This window comes from Solanum dulcamara, chromosome 7, assembly GCF_947179165.1.
Source record: "Solanum dulcamara chromosome 7, daSolDulc1.2, whole genome shotgun sequence".
NCBI lineage: Eukaryota > Viridiplantae > Streptophyta > Magnoliopsida > Solanales > Solanaceae > Solanum > Solanum dulcamara.
In genome coordinates this window covers 63734736-63755748 of record NC_077243.1, presented here as the reverse complement: position 1 = coordinate 63755748, position 21013 = coordinate 63734736, and the positions used below count along the sequence as shown (strand labels likewise).

The following is a 21013-nucleotide window of genomic DNA, read 5'->3' as shown; positions in this document are numbered from 1 at the left end:
GGAGGGATGCAACACGAGGACTTCCCAGGGGGTCACCCATCCTAGTACTACTCTCGCCCAAGCACGCTTAACTTCGGAGTTCTGATGGGATCCGGTGCGTTAGTGCTGGTATGATCGCATCCATCATTCCTAGCGCTCTAAATTCTATTAAACACCCCCTTCCCCTCCCAAACGCCCCGGCATGCGCCCTGCCCTCCACGCACCGACGCACCCTGCCGCCTGTCACGCCCGTCCTAAGCGCCTCCATCGCACGTCCTAACGGCGTCTAGGCCCCGAATGTCGTGTCCGCAAAAAAATACTTGTTGTCGAGTAGACGAAACCGTGCCGAATTCCGACAAAAAGGAGGGATGCAACACGAGGACTTCCCAGGGGGTCACCCATCCTAGTACTACTCTCGCCCAAGCACGCTTAACTTCGGAGTTCTGATGGGATCCGGTGCGTTAGTGCTGGTATGATCGCATCCATCATTCCTGGCGCTCTAAATTCTATTAAACACCCCCTTCCCCTCCCAAACGCCCCGGCATGCGCCCTGCCCTCCACGCACCGACGCACCCTGCCGCCTGTCACGCCCGTCCTAAGCGCCTCCATCGCACGTCCTAACGGCGTCTAGGCCCCGAATGTCGTGTCCGCAAAAAAATACTTGTTGTCGAGTAGACGAAACCGTGCCGAATTCCGACAAAAAGGAGGGATGCAACACGAGGACTTCCCAGGGGGTCACCCATCCTAGTACTACTCTCGCCCAAGCACGCTTAACTTCGGAGTTCTGATGGGATCCGGTGCGTTAGTGCTGGTATGATCGCATCCATCATTCCTAGCGCTCTAAATTCTATTAAACACCCCCTTCCCCTCCCAAACGCCCCGGCATGCGCCCTGCCCTCCACGCACCGACGCACCCTGCCGCCTGTCACGCCCGTCCTAAGCGCCTCCATCGCACGTCCTAACGGCGTCTAGGCCCCGAATGTCGTGTCCGCAAAAAAATACTTGTTGTCGAGTAGACGAAACCGTGCCGAATTCCGACAAAAAGGAGGGATGCAACACGAGGACTTCCCAGGGGGTCACCCATCCTAGTACTACTCTCGCCCAAGCACGCTTAACTTCGGAGTTCTGATGGGATCCGGTGCGTTAGTGCTGGTATGATCGCATCCATCATTCCTAGCGCTCTAAATTCTATTAAACACCCCCTTCCCCTCCCAAACGCCCCGGCATGCGCCCTGCCCTCCACGCACCGACGCACCCTGCCGCCTGTCACGCCCGTCCTAAGCGCCTCCATCGCACGTCCTAACGGCGTCTAGGCCCCGAATGTCGTGTCCGCAAAAAAATACTTGTTGTCGAGTAGACGAAACCGTGCCGAATTCCGACAAAAAGGAGGGATGCAACACGAGGACTTCCCAGGGGGTCACCCATCCTAGTACTACTCTCGCCCAAGCACGCTTAAAAATATTGTATAATGGATCTAAATAGACCAACCATCCAACTCTGCATCTATGTCATTTTATTGACCCTTGTTTTTATTTATTTTATTCATTAATGCTCGCTGCTTCGTTTTCATAAATTGAATTTTGAAAATTTAAATTGACATTCACATATGCATTACCACATAATTTTGATCTTGAAATTCTTTTTATTTCATTAGATGTTTACAAAATATAAATGAAATTTGTGTATCAAATTGGGGGAAAATATTAATTGAACGGGATTAAGGCAGTTTTTCAAAAAATTGACCCTGCCAAACCGCCTTGCGGCCGTTTGTCTAGTTAGATCTCGAAAAAATATGCAAAATCAAAAAAAAAATTACGTAAAATGATTAACCGAGCGCAAAGTTATGACCACTTAATGTTTCACCAATTTATAACTAGTTTTTTTCTCTTTCCTCACCTTATTTTGGATTTCCCTTTTTATCTTAATATTTTTTATTTATATAGAAAAGGATGCTTTTAACTTCAAAGCTTCCTTATACATCAGTTGATTTCTTGCTTGATTATTTAAATAAAACTAAATAATCAATTAAGCATGGCCTTAGCTAATGCATAAGGTTGGTCTTCTTATCTTCTGTTAGGCTCAATTAACTCCTGAGCATATATTCTTGCCTACTAAAATTTCTTATGTATCTAATTTCATTCCATTACACTCCATTTTCTTACTAAATTCCTAATAACTTTTTACACGACTAACAATCTTTCTTCCTCTCACAATTCCAAATAACTTTTCGCACAACTAATTGATAAAATGATTTTTAGACAAGAAAAAAAATAAACAACAATTCTTCAAATAAATTTTAATCTTTATAAAGTAAATGTGGAATTATTCACGAGCCGTGAATTCTGCCCATGAAATTTGATCATAGGAGATGCAATACGCCTGAATTCCATTGAGTCATTCCATTAGCCATGTAATGTTTTTGTAGACTCAAACCTGAAAGAAGACAAAACGTCTGAGTTCGATAGAGGAATTCCATGAACCATGGATCATTCCACGAGCTATGGAATCGCCTGGTGGAGTCGACCTAATATACTTTTTTCAGGATATTTTCATATTTTCCTTATTTCTAAGTCTATACCACATCATTTTAGCATCAACTAAGGGAGTATATCAAATTAAACACTTAATTTCTCTCTTAATCAAGCTCTTCTTTGAAACTCTTGTTCTTTCAAGTATGCAAGACTATTATTTAAATTGCCCATTCTTTAACATTTGGATCTTTGACAATCATACCATATGATAATGTTTCGGGGAACTCTTCGATGAAATGTATCCCATTGAACAAGTTCCTAGAGTGGGCTCACTTTGGTGGATGCTTTAAACAAAATTATCAATATTAACTATCCTATTTTTGATTGTTTGTTAAGACCTATTCTTACAAACTCTTGATGACTTTAGTATTTGTCAACCATTAATCGATGATCTATCGAAAATAATTTCTTTAGCTTTATAAAATAGAGATAAGACTATGTTTAGAGAGAGAGTAAAATAATGTGAGTTTGAGAATAATTTTTTTTCCTACTATATAGAAGCATGAACAGTGGCGGACTCAGAAATTTTATGAAAGGGGTTCAAAAAAAATTAAACACGCTAATCAAAAAAAATATATGCTTATTCGGATTCAAACCTGCGAGCTGAGACAAGTTAAGGTAAAATATTGAATCCCATTTTTCACTGAGCTAGTCCTTTGGCTTATGCTCAGAGAGTTTAATGTTAAATATATATACACATAAATTAAAATTTTTATCTTATATATATAATATAATATTTTAACGAAGGAGGTTCGGATGACCCTAATTTGCCCTGGGTCCGCCCCTGAGCATGAAGATCTAGGACGATCACAATTTATATTGCGCAGTAATAATTGTACAAATTTCTAGGTTTAGAAATTAAAAGCAAAAAGTGAGGGTAATTTTATCTTTTGAATCTGTTCTTTCTTCTACCAATTTCTCGATCATTCTTACTTTTTCTTCTCTCTCTCCTTAGTTTCTCTAGAATTCCTCTTCTTTACCCTCTAAGACACTAAAGTCAAGCAGGTATGTGAACTTTTCACTCTTCTTCAGAATTTATAGTAATAATAAACCTTACAGTTCACTAAAGTTTAGAATTAGGTTTTTAACTCTATGATATGTCCTTCTTTAAACCGTAAATCTTGAGAACTTCAGATATGTTCTTCTTCAAATTTTGTAACAAATTTCTTCCATGGCAAATATGAAGGTTTATGTTGTCCTCACATATGTTCGATTTTTTCTTATAGTTGATGAATTGAAATACCAATGGTTGTACGTCTCTATTTTTTTTTCTTTTATCAACAGTCTACCTATCATTACTTTGAAATCCCATAATGATAAAGTTCACTCAAATTGTTAATTCTCAACCACATAATGTTACAAGCATGTGGTAAAAGGAACACAAGTTGAAGATTGGGTATTTGTTAAAGGTCAATTCCCTACATCTGCTTTTATGAAACAAGATAAGTTATAATAATAATAATACAAAGGGACAACAGATACATGGTGAGATAAAGGAAAGTAGGAACAAATTGATAGAGAGACGAAACACACCTGTATATTTATATTATTTCTATCACGAGGCAGGAACTCATAACCCAAGGGGCATTCAAGAAAGCGTTTCTGTTATTACGCTGGTAAGTGAGAAATCCAATTGGTAAGAAAGTATATCTTCCATTATTTCTTGTCCCTAAAAATATTTATGTTCTCTTATCGACCCTGCAGGCTGGGCATATAGCATTCATGGTATGAATATTCCTGTTGGTGAACCAACTCATGTTCAAATGTTGCATGAACTGATTGGGTTTGCTGGTTAAATTACCTCTTGAAATTTTTCACTCATGTTTTCTTAGAAGATCGGCCTTGATTTAGCTTGTGGCAACAATATCGTGTAAAAGACGGCTTAGCAAACCCCATTAACTGTGCTCTATGTAGCAAATCTATTGCAGGAAATAGCATCCGAATTTCCTCTTTTATTGCCCAAGAGTGTCGTTCTGCACAGTAAGTCCACAAATTTTCATCTTTTTGGTATCACATCTAATTAAGTGAATAAGTTTTTTCTTTTCAATTTTTTTGAAAATATTCCATAACACCTTAATTTTTTTATTACTTCTTATAGAGCAGCAACATACCCAACGTATTTTCACAAATGGGGCCTGGGAAGGTTCGTGTGCATGCAACCTTACTCCCTACTTTGTGAAGTTAGAGAGGTACTTTTCTTTTTAACACATTGTTGTTGCCACTTGCTACATGTTGTCTATTTAGTTATTTGACAACGCTTTATACAGCAAAGTGTTATATTATGTGCCTTAGAAGTTAGAATGTTAAAACACCGATTAGTTGTACAGAAAAATCAGCCTCCTTTTCCCACAAATTTCATCTGTATCCCCCTTGAAATAATGGCCTAACATGTGTATTAGAGGAAATTTTGAACTTTTGAATACTTGTAGACATGTCTAACCTGAAATGGATAAAGACCACCCTGTCAATACACGTTTCAGTTCCATCGAGAATTTCCATCATCCAGTTTCCCTTCTAGCTTTTTATTGATTCCATTTGTCAACATAAATAGTTTTTCACGTGATTTACCTTGTAATGTGGATGTATAATTCAATTCATTGCAATTAAGTTTTATTGAGGTTTAACAGCTGAATTCTTGCGTTATTTGTTTATTTATTCGTAACTCCTGACATTCCTTGCTTGAACATCTCATTCGAAGAGCTTTGAGATTTTCTATTTTGGCTAATGTTGTAGTAACACGAGAAATCTGTTCGTACACAATATAACTAATTTTATATTCTAATTTTTTCCCTAAAAGATTGCATTGTTGTTTTCCCCTTCTTGCTGCTTCAATTGTCTTGTAGAATTTGACGGTAGATTCTTAAAATGATTTGAAAATATTTATGGAACATTATATTAGCATTGCAATGAAGCGCATGATACTATCCCTGTTAATTTGTCAAGTTACAAATTTTGATCCATTGTTGGCACTAAATCAGATTATGAGTACAAACTCTGTGCTTCTGTAATGTGGTGGTATTGGCATTTCGCTGAATAATAATTAATTTGGAGTCAATGTTAAACTACAAAAAGATTCATAGTTTCCTTGATATTGTGTCTACCTTTTGCACTCTGTTCTTTTAATTGAAGTAAAGTTCAGTTTACTTTTTTATTCAAAATTCTTATTCGATCAAATGGTGAGCCTATCTTTTTGTTTCGATTTCAAAGTTCAAGATGACAAACTGATTTATTTTTGAATGATATCTGAGAAAGAAAAGAAATGGCTCATATTATAGATTTTAATTTTCTTACGGCTAAGCTGGAACCAAATAGCACTAGAAGGTTTTTCTTTTAATCATCTTTTAATAATAAATTAGTTGTTGGTCACCAGCCTTAGTAGCGTTTTTTACGCTCTATAATAATTATTTTATCTTTTGACAAGAGTATCAATATATTCCATGTGTACAAGAAGTTTCCTGAAAAAAGAAATATTTGGCAATGCGTTTGAGTGCTTGCAGATATCTAGCTTGGAATATTTTTGTGGATTGTTTCAAAATTAAGTAGAAGCAAGAGAATCCGTATGCATTACTTGACTATATCATATAGTTATCAGATTTATCTTTAAACATTTTTTGAACAATTTTTTTATTTTCATATACTTTTGGCTTTGCGACACATTTTTTATGTCAAAAATTTGATGATTTAATTTATTTGTCTTATAAATAATCTATGCGTAGATAGGACACTGACATTGAAATTAGTAGTTGTCAGTTGTGTTAATTACCCTAAAATAATACCAAACAAGTTATATTTTACTTATACAGGATGATTAAATTCAAATGTATATATTTAGTTCATGGAGAGATTATTTGTAAAAGTTATTTGGATTGACTGAAGAACAAATGCTTATAAGGAAAAAAATGTTAGGCTTAAAGTCTTTCTGTGCATCTATATAAGCTCTATTATTGATGCTTATTTTTATTTTGATCAAATTCTTACTAGATCGAATATGCTGATAACAAAAATTATTGAAGTATTTTTTTCATGGACAAATTTTGCTGGAGTTCAAGGGGAATATACGATACAAAAAGAACTGCATAGAAGCACCTTGATACTAATTTATGGGTGCCTCATATTGGTAGGTAAGAAATGAAATTTCCACATCTTGAGAAAGCAATTAAAATGTTTATATGGTTATTTAAATTTTCACATCGATGATCTTGATTTAGCGACTTGTTCTTCAATTCTTATGAAATATTTTCTTATCATTTTGTGCATGCATGTTCTTATTTGTCATCGATTTATCCATGCCTAAGATTTCTCAGATGTATGTATCAGAAATGTTGTGACTGCCGACTGTCACTATTGGGACTGCTTATCATTTTGATTATGCCTTCGTAAGTACAATTTTTTGGTATACCATTCTTGTTGATACCATATTTCTTGATGATCTTTGAAAACGGTATTTCATTTTAGATTGTGGGTGAATTATCAATCTTAATTCTTGTTAAGGATATGAACATCAAATTCAAATTGAGCTATGTAATACATATTCAAATTCATTTAATAGGTTGTATATATTGTAGTACTTGTTTGTAAGACCCTGGGAATGTGAAAGGTCCTGAACCAATGAACCAAGGATGAATTTTCAGAGAAGTTGCAGAAAATGGCATCTGAAGCCGACCACGGAAGTCGTCACGGACCGTGGTAAGGACCACGGGCCTTGGTGAGCCACTGTGGCGGATATTCAGAGACTCAAACTGCAGGAACGAACCACGATGGAGGACCACGGACCATGGTGAGTACCACGGGCCGTGAAGCCCTCCGTGGTGAGTCTTTCCCCAGGGCCCTCAGGAATTTTCTTAAGGCAGGGTCCACGAATTCCCACGACGGGTCGTGGAACTCCCAACGAAACATGGCAAGTCCTCGTGGTGGACACTCTGCAGGTCCACTTGCATATCTACACCACGGTCACATTTCACGGCCCGTACTGATCTTCACGGACTGTGAAAATGTCCTGTGGTGAAACTTCAGAGACTACCCCTGCAGGTCCTTTTTTGAGTTTTTCTAAGTCCCTCATCGCGGGACCCCACCACGGATCGTGGTGATCACCACAGACCGTGAAGGGTCCCAGTGAAGTCCTTTCCGGCCAGATTCTTAAAGGGGCATTTTAGTCATTTCCTGCGTTTTAATCGAAAATGGTGTCGTTTTGGAGGCTGAATTCTTCCATCTAAAGACACCAAACCCTTCCAAGACCTCATTCTTCACACTTAAGACTTAAGACTCTCAAATTCTCTCTCCCCAAAACTCTCTCAAGAACCTCAAGGCAAGACTAGGGTTTTCAATTCAAGGCATTCAAGTCACCATTCTTCCTCGGAATGTGAGCTTTTCATCCATGGGTTTCCAGCCATGGAGTCCAAATGATTTTCCAATTTGATATTCCAACTTCCTTATGATAAATTCTTATGGACTTTCATATAATGAGTTTAAATGCATGGACTAGGATATATTTGGAGTTTATATACCTATATTGATGTGTTTTGACTCTTAATTTCATGAGTTGAATGATTTAATAATGTGCCTCTATGAAGGCATGAAGGAGGTTTTGAGTGTGAATGGTGGATTGTTTGAAATATTCTAAATTGATGTAGTTCATCACTCTCATGCATGCAATAATTCTTTAAAATGCATTTAAAGGTTTTATGAAGAGAACCCACCTAGTTTTTCTCATGATTTAAGTGAAGTTGAAGTGAAGTTTGACTCCAAATGAATGATATGAAGTAAATGCTGATGAAAAGGGAGTCTATTAAACGATTGATTGATGAAAGGGCTTCTTATCGAACTAAGGGTTCAATGTGAAAGGACAATTCTTGCATTGAATCAAATGAAAGGTTTTAATGAGCTATTCCACTGAATGATGTTTTATTTTTATGTCAAAGTTATATATTATGCTATGATGATGTTTAAACGTATTTCGTGGGATTTGACCTTGAACCGAATGTAGCATGTAGGTGGGGATACGATCGAAGGGGTTCTTAAGTAAAGTCTCATGTTATATTAACTATGTGCCACCATAGGGGCCCTTGTCGGCTATTTTTAGGCTAGTGGATCCACAATTAGCCGTTAAAGTTGAAGAATGTTTATAGTTGATGGAGTTTACCCCGACAAGGTAGTCTCTTCTGTCTCGATGCAGGAGTTATCGGCCCGCCCCGATGCAGGAGTCATTGGATTTCATGTAATAGCTCGCATGGTCTTAAATGTCGGTTACGATCACTTTCCCATAAATTTATGGTTTAAAGGTTTTATTATGATGTTTCTCATGCACGTATTAACTTATGCATATTGTTTATATTGGCATGATGTCCTTTATTTTAGCATGCTTTCATACTTAGTACATTCAAAGTACTAAAACATACTTTTGCTTACATGATATCACCGTAGGAACCGGCTTTGCTCCACACTCTCCTCCTCGTGGCTAGACTGTTCGTTGAAGGCTACTATTAGTGGTGAGTTCCCATGGTCCGGGAACAATACTCTTATTTCTTTCTAGCTTATTATGATGTTTAGACATTTGAGTTATCTTCGGTATCTTTTGACTAAATCTTGAGGGTGACTTAGGGACATGTATTAACTCCCGCCAAGTCTAAGGATGTAGATGTATTGTTGGACAAGTTGATGATGTCTGATGTTGTGAATGACCTTTATTCTATGTTATCTCCCTTAGTCCTATTACCCCATTTATTTCCGCTTTTGTTTATCATTACCGATGAAATGCTCATTGAACGTTAAGAGGGGTGAGATGCCTCGGGGTACTTCATTTGCCGTGTCACGTCTAGGATCTAGGTTTGGGTCGTGACATTGTTAGTATCAAAGGTCAACATTATTAGCTCAAAAGCTAGAAGTAAGTAGTTTTAAAAGAAGAGAAGAGACACTCTTTTTGAAATGGACTAAAAAAGAAAGTAAAATAAATAAATTGAAACGGAGGAAGTAATTGTATTGTACGTTTTGGCATTTCATTGGTATGTTGTTGTTATTTTAACTTTTTAATGCCCAAGTCCACTGCGTGATTCTTGTCACTAGGATAGTAATTATTCTTAGGCTTCACTCGTTTCTTTCGTTATCTTTCCTTTTGGTTTTTGTTTGACATGTTCTTAGGAGACTCATGATGTTTGAGTAATTACTAATTTTGGTACATTTTACATATAAGTAGGGTAACACAATATTTAAAAGTCTTTTTAATTTCTTAAATGTCGTATCATACAAATAAATTGAAACATAGGGAGTAGTTTATTAGCTCACTACCGCTCCTGGGGTAGCTAGGCTGTTTCCAAATTATCAATTTAGCCCTAACCCCCGCCCCTAGCTAACCAAACCATTCCACCATCTCCACGAGGGTCACCAAAACACTTAAATTCTTAACATAAAACGGAAAGATAGAAACTCTTAAATTCTTTAACATAAAATGAAAAGATCGAAACTTTAACACGTGAAAGTTTCAATTTGATCTCAAATCCTAAAAGGAATCAGGTAGTACTGGGCGTTACATTGTTCTCCTGGCTCTGAAACTACAACGAACATTTATAGGCAAAGGTATGAGGTAGTTAATCAATATACTTTCACTAACTTGTTTAATTAAATGTTTTGACATCAAGAATAGAACTGGACATGGTACAATCCTTCAAGTACTAACATTTGTAGTTTCTTTTCTTGATGCCTATACACCCTCTCGCAGGGATTCCAGTTTTAAAGGGAGCTCTTGACCAATTGGAAAAAATGTTAGCTAACTTTTGGTAAGGCGGTGATGAAGACAAAAGAAAGCTTCACTTAAATCCTTTTATCTATGATGTGTAAATTATTGCTTCTTCTTTTACATGGGTTTAATACACTTGAGCCAAGGGTCTTTTGAAAATAGCATCTCTAACTTCATGAGATAGTGGTAAGGTCTGCATATATTTTACCCTCTCCAAACCTCACTTTGTGGGATTTCACTGAGCATGTTGTTGTTGTTGACATAAAAGGCAAGTAGTATGTATAAAGATTCATAAACAGATTTCTTAACTACATTGTTTAAAACCTATGCGCCTAGGCAATTGGTAAATGTTTCAGTTTAATATTAGTTGCATTGGAATGTTGCCTTTCCTGTCCATAGTGATAAATCAAATAATTCTTATATAATGTGTCTTTGTTACTTGGCAGTGTCTAGAAGTGGCATAATGAGCCATTTGATCTAGCATTCATTGTATAGTAAAGGCTTTTGAAGATCTATTTGATCTTGCATTCATTGTATAGTAAAGGCTTTTGAAGATCTTAATGACTTAATATGTTACAGGATTCCATTATGAATTTGTTAGCTTTAGTCGAATTAAAATTACATTGCCGCATTGCGTTGACATAGCCATAGCCGTAGAACACTCACAGAGAGGTTATCTTCCAGTATTGCAGGGTGTCAGTAGTTGATAAGATTAGTTGAAAAAACGAAAAACGAAAAAAAGCCTCTATCTTATTGAGAGAAATGGGTAAAATATGAACTGAAACTTTCATCATTATTAGCTCCCTTTTTGGTCATAAATTTTGAAGTTAAAACTTAAAACTTTGAGTTTTTGAAATAATGATTTTTGAAATTTGAAGTTGTGTTTGGACATGCATTGCATTTTACTTGGAAAAAATTTATAATTTTGTGAGTGGAAATCCAAAAACTGGTCTGATTCAATTTTAGGGAACTTGAAAATATTCAAAGATCAAATTTTATGGTCAAACAGAGATATTTGAAGATACATTTTCAAAAACTACTCTTAAAATCTATGATCAAATGCTAGCTTAATCTAAAGTTAGTTTTAGCATGGTACGTCATTACAGGTGACCACCACAAGAGATAAATTTTCTTGATTTTTTAAAAACATCATTTGAAGCTTGCAGCCACTCTCCGACAGAGCTTTCCTAATTCTTCTTTGGATTTCTTCTTCTTCTATTTCTCTTGTTCTCGCGTAGCTTTTATGAAGGACCAATTTTATGTGAATTTTATCATCATGCCCACTAAAGAAATTAAGAGATTTGGCGTCGGTCGCCACTTAGCGTGACCCTTTCGTTATTTTAAGTACTCATCTTTTGGTGGTACATTTGACAATCAGATCCTTTTTCTTGCACTACAGTTTTACCAAATATAAGCTTGGTGGTAGCTTTCCAAGCTTATGAAACTCATCCATTAAGACAACCAGCCAGTTAAAAACAAATTAGTTGGTAAATTTTTTTGCTAAGACAACATTTTCCTTCTTTTTGATAGATTTGACTAGAGAATGAAATAAATCGGCTCCTAGCTATAACTATTATGGAGGGTTTTTATTATTTTTCTTTTCTCATATACGTGTCGACCTTGGCTTTTGTATCAGGCTGATGTATGCATGCATATCAGTTGTTGAGAAAAGGTGGTCTCAAAGATGAAAATATTATTGTCTTCATGTATGATTGCTTACAATGAAGAAAATCCACGACCTTGAGTTATCATTAATAGTCCTGTGGTGAGGATGTTTATAAAGGAGTTCCTAAGGTAGGTGTTTTTCTACATCGTTTAGTATATACCTAAACCATACTCCTGTCTCATGTGCTGTCTCATGTGTTATCTCTTGAGGCAGGATTACACTGAGATGATGTTAATGTGGACAACTTTTTAGTTATTCTCCTTGGCGACAAAACTGCTCTTACTAGGTAGCAGAAAGATGGTGAATAGTGGTCCAAATGATCATATTTTCATATTCTATCTATAGTGATCGATCATGGTGGCCCTGGGGTGCTTGGTTAGTAGTTTATTTATGCCTCTTTGGTTGTTTCTTTGCTTTTTATATCTTGCGCTTTTATACTAATATCGTTATGAAATATTTGAAGGCTTGCATCTGAGTCTGCAACTCAAGAAATTCACGTCTATTGAATATTAATGACCATTATCTCACTACTATCTACTGTTTGAAAAAAAATGATACCTATTCGTTCATTGTAAAAGATTTATCAGAGGTAAATGTAAACTGAATGAAATCTGAGATTTTAAATAGTACTCGTATTGTGTATTGAAGTTTAGAGTAAGGAACGTGGAGATGTGGTCTGCATTTCAAATATTCAATTAGTGAGAGTGTTTTACCTCTGTTAAGCTTTTTTTCCCGAGGTGAGTGTTTTACCTCTGTTAAGCTTTTTATGTTTATTTTGAATATATAATATGTGTGAGAGTGTGTTTGTGCTATAAAGGATAATAACTATTGATAAGAAAAAGCTTAAGCCAAAGATATATCTTGCATCTTGCAATACATTGAGATACAGATTCATAGTTTTGACTACAAGCCGGAGAGAAAAAAGTTGGAAGAAAGAGCTAGAAAAGCTAATGCGAAAACAAGTCATTTAGAAGCTCTCGCTTCGGTCATGGATGTACTTCTATTTTGAAGAGCTTCTTGGACTTTTTGTTATTTGGAATTTTCTGTACCTTTCTTTCTGTTATTTTTCAAAATATTATTACACTCATGCAGATAGGCTTTAAAGTTGAGGTGTTTTATTGTAGTACAAATAAAAAATTGAAACAGTATCTGATTTTCATCTGACAATGAATATGTAAACTCCTGTAGTGTAATTGTTTGAGAATATTACTATAACTTGTCCCCTTTTCATTGCATGGCAACAATATTTGTTCATAATAATTCTTTCAAAATCATACACACGGGCATTCCATATCTAGTTTTTAATTAAAAAATGTACTTTTTATCATAAAATAATATGTCCAATATGTACATAATTTATTTTTGGTAAAAAATTTGGGCCCCTTGTTATTGCTCTCAGTTCTGTCTCCCATTTTTCAAGTTGCTTGGAAATAATTTATTTTGAGCCGGATATATCGAAAATAACCTGTCTATCTCTACGAGGTAGAGATAAGATTTATTTACATACTATCCTCCGCATACTTCACTTATAAAATTATACTGGTATATTGTTGTTGTAGCCTTGTAGGTAAAGTAGGTGTCTCCTGAATCTCTCTTATCTGGAACAAAAGTAGGTCAGTCTCGACCTATAAATTTTTCATTCTTATTAAATGGAATGACACACAGTTAAGAAGGCTATGCGTTTTGCGTCTATAATTCTTCAAGGAAAAAATTGTCTCATTGAGTTCCATTTTTCGTACTTTGGGCAGCATTTCCAAATTCAGAGCTTATAATATACATAAAACAAAGTACGATAAGGATGAGCGCATTTATTGGTGAGGATTCACATTTACCTTAGACTGCAACTACTCCCTCCGTTCCAAAACAAGTATTGCTTTAGTTCATTTTTCAAGCTAATTAAGAAAAAAAAAATACAAAAACAACTATTGCTTTAGTTCATTCTTTACCCTTATTTATTAGATGTTTTTGAGAATTGAGTACTATTAAGAAGAAATACTTCATTAATATAAGTGCTGATCATGGGAAACAATTGCTATTTTTAGCTTGAATTTCAAAAGCGACACTTATTTTTGGGAATTTGCTAAAGAGACTTATTTTGGGATGGAGAGAGTAGCTAATAAGTTAACTGAGTAATGAATGTTACCTGTAATTTGCAGAAACTATTGCAGTGCTTTATTGTTGATTTTTCACAGGAGTTGTTCTGCCTGTTCCTATGAACTTTGCCTTACTTGTTGCAAAGAATTAAGGAATGAAAACTTGCAAGTAGATGCATCCGAGGTGAGGATGCAATATATTGACAATGGACCAGGTTATTTGCATTGTAAAGGTTGCAGCATAACTTCAGCCAAGAATGGAACTTGCGCTGGTATTGACTGAAGTTAAACCAAGGTGGCAATGACATCTAAATGGAAATCCGTGGAAAATGGTGTCATTGTTTGCTCACCCCAAGATATGGGAGGCTGTAGTCAAGGAACATTAAATTTGAGATGTATATTTTTTGAGAATTGGATATAACAATTGTTATTGAAAGCTAAAGAAATAGCACAAAAATATAACTCGAAGGAAATGCCTGAACTACTACTATTCAAACTCTAAGGGTGAAAATGGTACTTCTATGGCAAGCAACCTAAGGCAACTACTCGAAAATTCTGATGATAACTATATATTCTGTCCAACAGCTGTGGATACTCCGCGTACAAATTTGAGGCATCATTTGAACCAGTTGTTGTAACTAAAGTTTATGATAATGCATTGCGATTGAGTTGGAAATCTGTGCTAATGTGGCATGCTTGTTGACAAACCAAGAAGGCTACTGATGTTGTAAATTGCTTAAAATTGGTGTAAGGTTTGTCCAGTCATCTATTCTTGAGCTTCGAAATGCAAGCTAATGTCGTTACATCTTATGCTATGCATGAGTATCCTAATACCGCATGACTAGGAAAGCCTACTAATTTCTCCATTCTGGTATTGGTCTAGCCTTATGTCACGGACTTAGACTTCCACTAAGACTTCCGTGCGGCACTTGACAACTTACTCACGAATCTTTCACGATCTTGTAAGCTCAAGTAAGCCTTTAAGACTAGATCGCTAAGGGAATGCTAAATAGCAAGAAAGACAAGAGAGCTTTTATGAAGAAGGCTTTTGTATTGCTTTGGAAGAATGCTTGATTGCTTGATGGTTTTCTACAAATGAATGCCCCCTCTATTTATACTACTCCTAAGGGGCCCAAGTGTAAATAAAAATTGCTATACAAGTCCCTCCATATTTACAAAGAAGTCCCTCTCTAGAATTCTCTACACACTCTAGAGAATTCTAAGTCTTTCAAGACTTCTCTACAAGCTTCTACAAGAATCTAGAGTCTTCCACTAACCTCTCCAAGACTCTAGGTTCTTCTACCTTCTTCAAGATTTCTCTTGAACATTCTAGAGCCTTCTATTAACCTCTCCAAGACTCTAGATTCTTCCACCTTCTTCAAGATCAAGTGGCGGGCCATAACACTCTCCCCCACCTGATGTGGCGACGACCGCGGCGCACTGCTGCTGCAAAAACTCCCGGATCTTGTCTTTGAACTGCCACAGGTCTTCATATCTCTCCCAGGTGGCCTCTTCCGGAGATTGTCCCTTCCAATGGACTAAGAACATAGCAGTGGCCTGTTGTCCCTGTTTTCGCTTGGCTTGGTAGTCCATAATGGCTTCGATGTCTCGATCATGCGAGACGGTGATTGTGAGTGGAGCCCGACTTGATTCTCCTCGGCTAGGATCATCCTTGTCCTCATGGTATGGCTTGAGGACGCTGGCATGGAAGACTGGATGAACCTTAAGATGCGGTGGTAGCTCCAACCTGTAAGAGATCTTGCCAACCTTGGCAACGATCCTGAACGGGCCCTCATACTTTCGCACCAAGTTTTGATGCATGCCTCGCAACGCCTTGAATTGCCTGGGGTTGAACTTGACCAAGACCATGTCTCCAACTTGGTAATCCGTGGGACGATGCTTGCGGTCGGCAAACTTCTTCATCTTCTTCGCTGCCTTGTCCAAATAAGACTTGGCAGTGTCGAGCTGCTCCTCAAAGCCCTTGGCCATGTGATAGGCCCCTAAACTCTTGCCCTCGAACGCGACCGGTAGTGAATGTGGAGTTTGTGGCTGTTGGCCTGTGGCCAGCTCGAATGGTGTTCGCCCTGTGGCCTCACTCCGCTGTAGGTTGTAAGAGAATTGGGCTACGTCCAGTAGTCTCGCCCAATCTTTCTGATGGGAGCTCACAAATTGCCTCAAGTAGCACTCTAGTAAGGCATTAACTCGCTCCGTCTGGCCGTTTGTCTGCGGGTGGAAACTAGTGGAGAAATGTAATTTTGTGCCAAGAATTTCGAACAATTCTCTCCAAAAGTTCCCGGTGAAGCGTGGGTCTCTGTCGCTAATGATATGTCTTGGCAATCCCCAATACTTCACCACATTCTTGAAAAATAGCCTGGCAGCTTCCTTAGCAGTGCAACCTGCCGTGGCGGGCATGAAGCTGGCATACTTGGAAAACCTGTCCACCACGACCATAATCATTCCGTACCCGTCGGACTTCGGTAAGCATGTGATGAAGTCCATGGTCACGCTCTCCCATGGACGCTCTGCTACAGGCAGGGGCTCCAAGAGTCCTCCTGGTTGACGCTGCTCTACTTTGTCTTGCTGGCATACAAGACAAGTCTGCACATAGCATTCAATATCGTCCCGCATGTGTGGCCAGTAGTAAATCGCCTCAATCAATGCCCTCGTGCGACGCTGCCCTGGGTGTCCGGCCCACAAGGTGTCATGGCTTTCCTTCATGATCCATCGCCTGATAGTTCCGAATTTCGGCACATAGACCCTTCGTCCGGCGGTAAGCAGGAGTCCATCTTCTACCCAGAAGCGCCTCGTCTTGCCTTGGGCGGCTAACTCCATAAGTCGCTTTGCCTCTGGATCATGCTGCAGACCATCCTTGATTGCATCCTGGATGTCACAATGTGCTGTGGTGATGGCTGCTAGTTCGAACTTCCTGCTAAGAGCATCGGCCACAACATTGCCTTTGCCCGGCTTGTACTCCAGTTCGTAGTCAAATTCGGCCAAGAAATCTTGCCACCTAGCTTGCTTCGGGGTGAGTTTCTTTTGTGATTGGAAGTAGCTAGTGGCCACGTTGTCGGTCTTGACTAAGAACTTGGAGCCAAGTAAGTAGTGTCTCCACGTGCGTAGGCAATGGACGATGGCTGTCATCTCCTTCTCCTGCACGGTGTACCGCCGTTCTGTCTCGTTCAGCTTGCGGCTCTCGAAGGCGATAGGGTGCCTCTCTTGCATCAATACTCCTCCAATTGCATAGTCAGAGGCGTCCGTATGCACTTCGAATGTCTTGGAGAAGTCAGGCAACGCTAGGACCGGCTCCTCTGTCACGGCAGCCTTGAGGTCTTCAAAGGCCTCCTTGCACTCCTTGCTCCAAACCCACGGCTTATTCTTCTTCAATAGCTCAGTAAGTGGAGCGGCTTTAGCGGAGTAGGCGCTTATGAACCTTCAGTAATAGTTAGCAAGTCCAAGAAAAGATCTAAGTTCGGTTACCTTTGTGGGCGCCTCCCACTCTTTGATGGCCCGAACTTTTGCTTCGTCCATCCGTAGCTCTCCCTGGCTGATAACATGTCCCAAGAAGTGCACCTCATGTTGGGTGAACTCGCACTTCTCCCGCTTGATGAAAAGTTCATTCTCGCGCAAGACTTGGAATACTTTCTTTAGATGCTCCACGTGCTCCTCCAAGGTGTTGCTATAGATGATTATGTCATCCAAGTAGACTACTACAAACTGATCTAGGTAGGGGTGGAAGATCTTGTTCATTAGTGTGCAAAAAGTAGCGGGTGCGTTGGTTAGGCCGAAGGGCATCACCAACCACTCGTATGCTCCATACCTCGTTACACATGTGGTCTTCGGTTCATCTCCCTCTGCTATGCGTACCTGGTAGTAGCCCTTCCTTAAATCCACCTTGGTGAAGTACTTGGTCTGTCCAAGTCTATCAAACAAGTCGGCAATGAGCGGGATGGGATACTTGTTCTTCACGGTCACCTTATTGAGCGCCCGATAGTCTATGCATAGGCGCAACGAGCCATCCTTCTTCTTTTGAAATAACACCGGCGCGCCATAAGGTGCCTTGGATGGACGGATATGACCGGCCTCGAGGAGCTCCTTCAACTGCTTCCTCAGCTCCTCTAACTCGGGTGGAGCCATGCGGTATGGTGGGTATGCGGGCGGCCTCGCTCCTGGCTCCAACTCGATCCTGTGGTCTACCTCGCGCCTTGGAGGTAGGTGTTTTGGCAACTCTTCGGGCATCACGTCTTTGTTTTCTTCAAGCACCTTCTCTATGCAAGGTGGCAATGTCTCCTTAGCACCATTGCCTTCATCCAAGCTCGCAATGGTGGCTACGAACGTCGGCTCCCCCTTTTTTAGGCCCTTCACAAGCTGCATGGCCGACAGGTGGGTTTGTCCTTCCTTCTTTGGCATCTTGACTAGAGGTACCATGCAGGGTCCCTCTCGCTCCATCACCAAGAGTTGTTGGAGGTAGGGATCGATCATCGTGTGGTACCGTTGGAAGAACTCCTGTCCAAGGATGATATCAAAGATATCTAAGGGGGCGACAGTGAAGTTTGTCTTACCTTGCCACTTGCCCAGCGTGATGTCCACTCCATGAGCGACTCCGCACACGGGAGTCAATGGTGCATTGACCGTCTTCAGGCGGGTGTTGCTTGGCCCATAACTTAGCCCCAACCTTGCTGCCGCCGTCTTGATCATGATGTTGGCTTCTGCTCCAGAATCCACCATGGCACGAGCTGGTCGTCCGTTGATGGATATGTCAACATATTGGGCAGAGTAGTCTCCTGCCTTCTCAGCTTGCTTCGCGATGGCTCCATATAGCCCGATCATGCCTAGCTGAGTCGTGTCCGAGCCCTGCCCTTGGTCCACTTCCTTGTCCTTTCGCTCCCGCAGTATGGCACCAAGGTTCTTCATCTCCGGACACCTAGCATAGCCGTGAGGACCTCCACATATGTAGCAGCCGCTGCCCTTCGTGGTCTGCTCTTTTCTCTCGGCGTAGCCCTGTCGCCCGAACCTCCTCATTTCTCTTAGAGTTTTTCTTTCCCTTGCGGTGCTTCCTTCCAACATCTTGCTTGACGTTGGTGGCGGTAGTGGCGTTGATGTCTCCCTCACTTGCCATATCCCTTAGTAGAACCTCGCTCTGATACCACGTTGTCACGGACTTAGACTTCCACTAAGACTTCCGTGCGGCACTTGACAACTTACTCACGAATCTTTCACGATCTTGTAAGCTCAAGTAAGCCTTTAAGACTAGATCGCTAAGGGAATGCTAAATAGCAAGAAAGACAAGAGAGCTTTTATGAAGAAGGCTTTTGTATTGCTTTGGAAGAATGCTTGATTGCTTGATGGTTTTCTACAAATGAATGCCCCCTCTATTTATACTACTCCTAAGGGGCCCAAGTGTAAATAAAAATTGCTATACAAGTCCCTCCATATTTACAAAGAAGTCCCTCTCTAGAATTCTCTACACACTCTAGAGAATTCTAAGTCTTTCAAGACTTCTCTACAAGCTTCTACAAGAATCTAGAGTCTTCCACTAACCTCTCCAAGACTCTAGGTTCTTCTACCTTCTTCAAGATTTCTCTTGAACATTCTAGAGCCTTCTATTAACCTCTCCAAGACTCTAGATTCTTCCACCTTCTTCAAGATCAAGTGGCGGGCCATAACACTTAGCTACGTAGTTCATTGTGTTCAGAAAACACAATCCTATCCTAATATAGCTTAAAATTTGCGACTTGATGCGACTTAGAAGTCATGATTGGATCTATTGAGCTGTTCTATATATGGTCTCTTTTTGTTATTTGATCTAGTTCTGAACTTGATCTCGTTATATTTGTCAGCTTTATGATTTGTTCATTACGTCTTGTGAGATTGAAGTTCCCAAATTGATGAATTATATTTAGAACTTGGATTGAGAATATTTAAACCCAAGAGGACAAATGTTTAGATCAAAAATTCGAATTAGAGGTGACTAAATTTACACCTTAATATACGTTCAGGGTGAATTTGTGGTTTAAAAGAAACTTGTCAACAAGCAGGGTTACTTATTCTGCAGAGTAATGTAATAAATCATCAAGGGGTAACTCCTGCTTTTTGACATGTTGCTTTCCATTAAGTCTATTTTAGCTCAAGTGCAGTGTCTCATTTAGAAATTCTAAAAGACATGTAATTAAGAATTGACTATTTGAATTGTGCAAACATGCTTTGTCAAAATCAGAAATAATTGAGGTGTAGGTTCTGGTTATTATATTTTCCATGTTCATACCTCGGTTTACTTTATTGTGGACATCATGCAGTTGGAAATGAACATCGACCAATTTTTAAAAGGATATATGGAGGGTCGGTTTGACAGTTAAGGGTGGCCTCAACTCTTAAAGTTGATGCCATCAGGTCTAATTGATGAGCGGTTGTCGTGTCATGGTGCCGAATTATCTAGTTGTTTTCCTTTTATGGATATTCCACATCCTCAATATGGCTATCTCAATCTTTCTCTAAAACTTCCTGATAGTGCGTGAAGCCAGGTTTGGGGCCAAAGGCATACATTGCTAATGGTTTTCCTAAGGAGCTTGGACGTGGAGACTGAGTCACCAAACTATACAATGTTGTGACTGATGCAGTATGTTTGGCTCCTTCAAATGTAGTGTGATAAGCTAGTGGTACTATAGAGAACTAGGTACTCAAAAATATTAACATGCATTCTAATCTTTTGGGGGCATTTCGGATGAAGTTGCATTGAGAAACTTACAAAAAAGGCATATCTAAGTTCATGATCAAGGTATTATTTTTATTTTAAACTATGTCTTAGGTCAATGTATTGATGCACACTCAAGCCATGGTCCCAATAGAGAAATTGAAATAGATTCACAAAGCGCAGGATCAGAGGGAATTTGTAGCTGATGCTAATGGGATGCATGAAAGCATTAAATGGAAAATCTGTCCTGAAAGTGCTAAACTTTTCTCATAAGATGCAGAACTATGCTGGTTTGAAAGTTGATAATAAAAGTAAATCGGAGAATAA

At 39.1% G+C, this 21013-nt stretch overlaps 1 protein-coding gene, 4 non-coding genes and 1 pseudogene across 14 annotated transcripts; 2 read left to right on the top strand and 4 right to left on the bottom strand.

Annotated features, from left to right (window-relative positions):
• Positions 1-3: 3 nt before the first annotated feature.
• LOC129897163 (5S ribosomal RNA) lies at positions 4-122 on the bottom strand. Its single transcript, XR_008768265.1, has one exon. It is a non-coding gene; the product is annotated as a 5S ribosomal RNA (ribosomal RNA).
• A 222-nt stretch (positions 123-344) lies between these two features.
• LOC129897047 (5S ribosomal RNA) lies at positions 345-463 on the bottom strand. The gene has a single exon (XR_008768154.1). It is a non-coding gene; the product is annotated as a 5S ribosomal RNA (ribosomal RNA).
• A 222-nt stretch (positions 464-685) lies between these two features.
• On the bottom strand, positions 686-804 carry LOC129898435 (5S ribosomal RNA). The gene has a single exon (XR_008769338.1). It is a non-coding gene; the product is annotated as a 5S ribosomal RNA (ribosomal RNA).
• Positions 805-1026: 222 nt separating this feature from the next.
• On the bottom strand, positions 1027-1145 carry LOC129898316 (5S ribosomal RNA). The gene has a single exon (XR_008769226.1). It is a non-coding gene; the product is annotated as a 5S ribosomal RNA (ribosomal RNA).
• A 2161-nt stretch (positions 1146-3306) lies between these two features.
• On the top strand, positions 3307-13454 carry LOC129894385 (uncharacterized). Of its 10 annotated transcripts, XR_008767681.1 has the most exons (10): positions 3307-3515; positions 4077-4126; positions 4215-4490; positions 4609-4699; positions 6492-6631; positions 8931-8995; positions 10222-10279; positions 11876-12033; positions 12119-12280; positions 12369-13454. XR_008767681.1 is itself a non-coding variant. In XM_055970055.1 (7 exons), exons 3-7 carry the CDS (start codon positions 4238-4240, stop codon positions 8991-8993), a joined length of 420 nt encoding a protein of 139 aa, XP_055826030.1. In that variant the 5' UTR covers positions 3307-3515; positions 4077-4126; positions 4215-4237; the 3' UTR covers positions 8994-9218. The 10 variants fall into 10 exon arrangements, 2 of the variants coding, with proteins under 2 accessions (XP_055826030.1, XP_055826031.1); XR_008767680.1 differs by having other exon boundaries at positions 3309-3515; positions 10188-10279; positions 12119-13454; XR_008767679.1 differs by having other exon boundaries at positions 3310-3515; positions 12119-13454.
• Positions 13455-13758: 304 nt separating this feature from the next.
• Positions 13759-14774, top strand: LOC129894799 (lysine-specific demethylase JMJ29-like; annotated as a pseudogene).
• The last annotated feature ends 6239 nt before the right edge of the window (positions 14775-21013 follow it).

What these genes read in the sequence shown, in the direction of transcription:
- LOC129894385 (XM_055970055.1), top strand. Translation starts at nt 4,238, where the DNA reads ATGAATATTCCTGTTGGTGAACCAACTCATGTTCAAATGTTGCATGAA. An exon ending in CAAGAGTGTCGTTCTGCACA is followed by an intron (nt 4,491 to 4,608) that starts GTAAGTCCACAA and finishes TACTTCTTATAG; the next exon opens with AGCAGCAACATACCCAACGT. An exon ending in TACTTTGTGAAGTTAGAGAG is followed by an intron (nt 4,700 to 6,491) that starts GTACTTTTCTTT and finishes AATTCTTACTAG; the next exon opens with ATCGAATATGCTGATAACAA.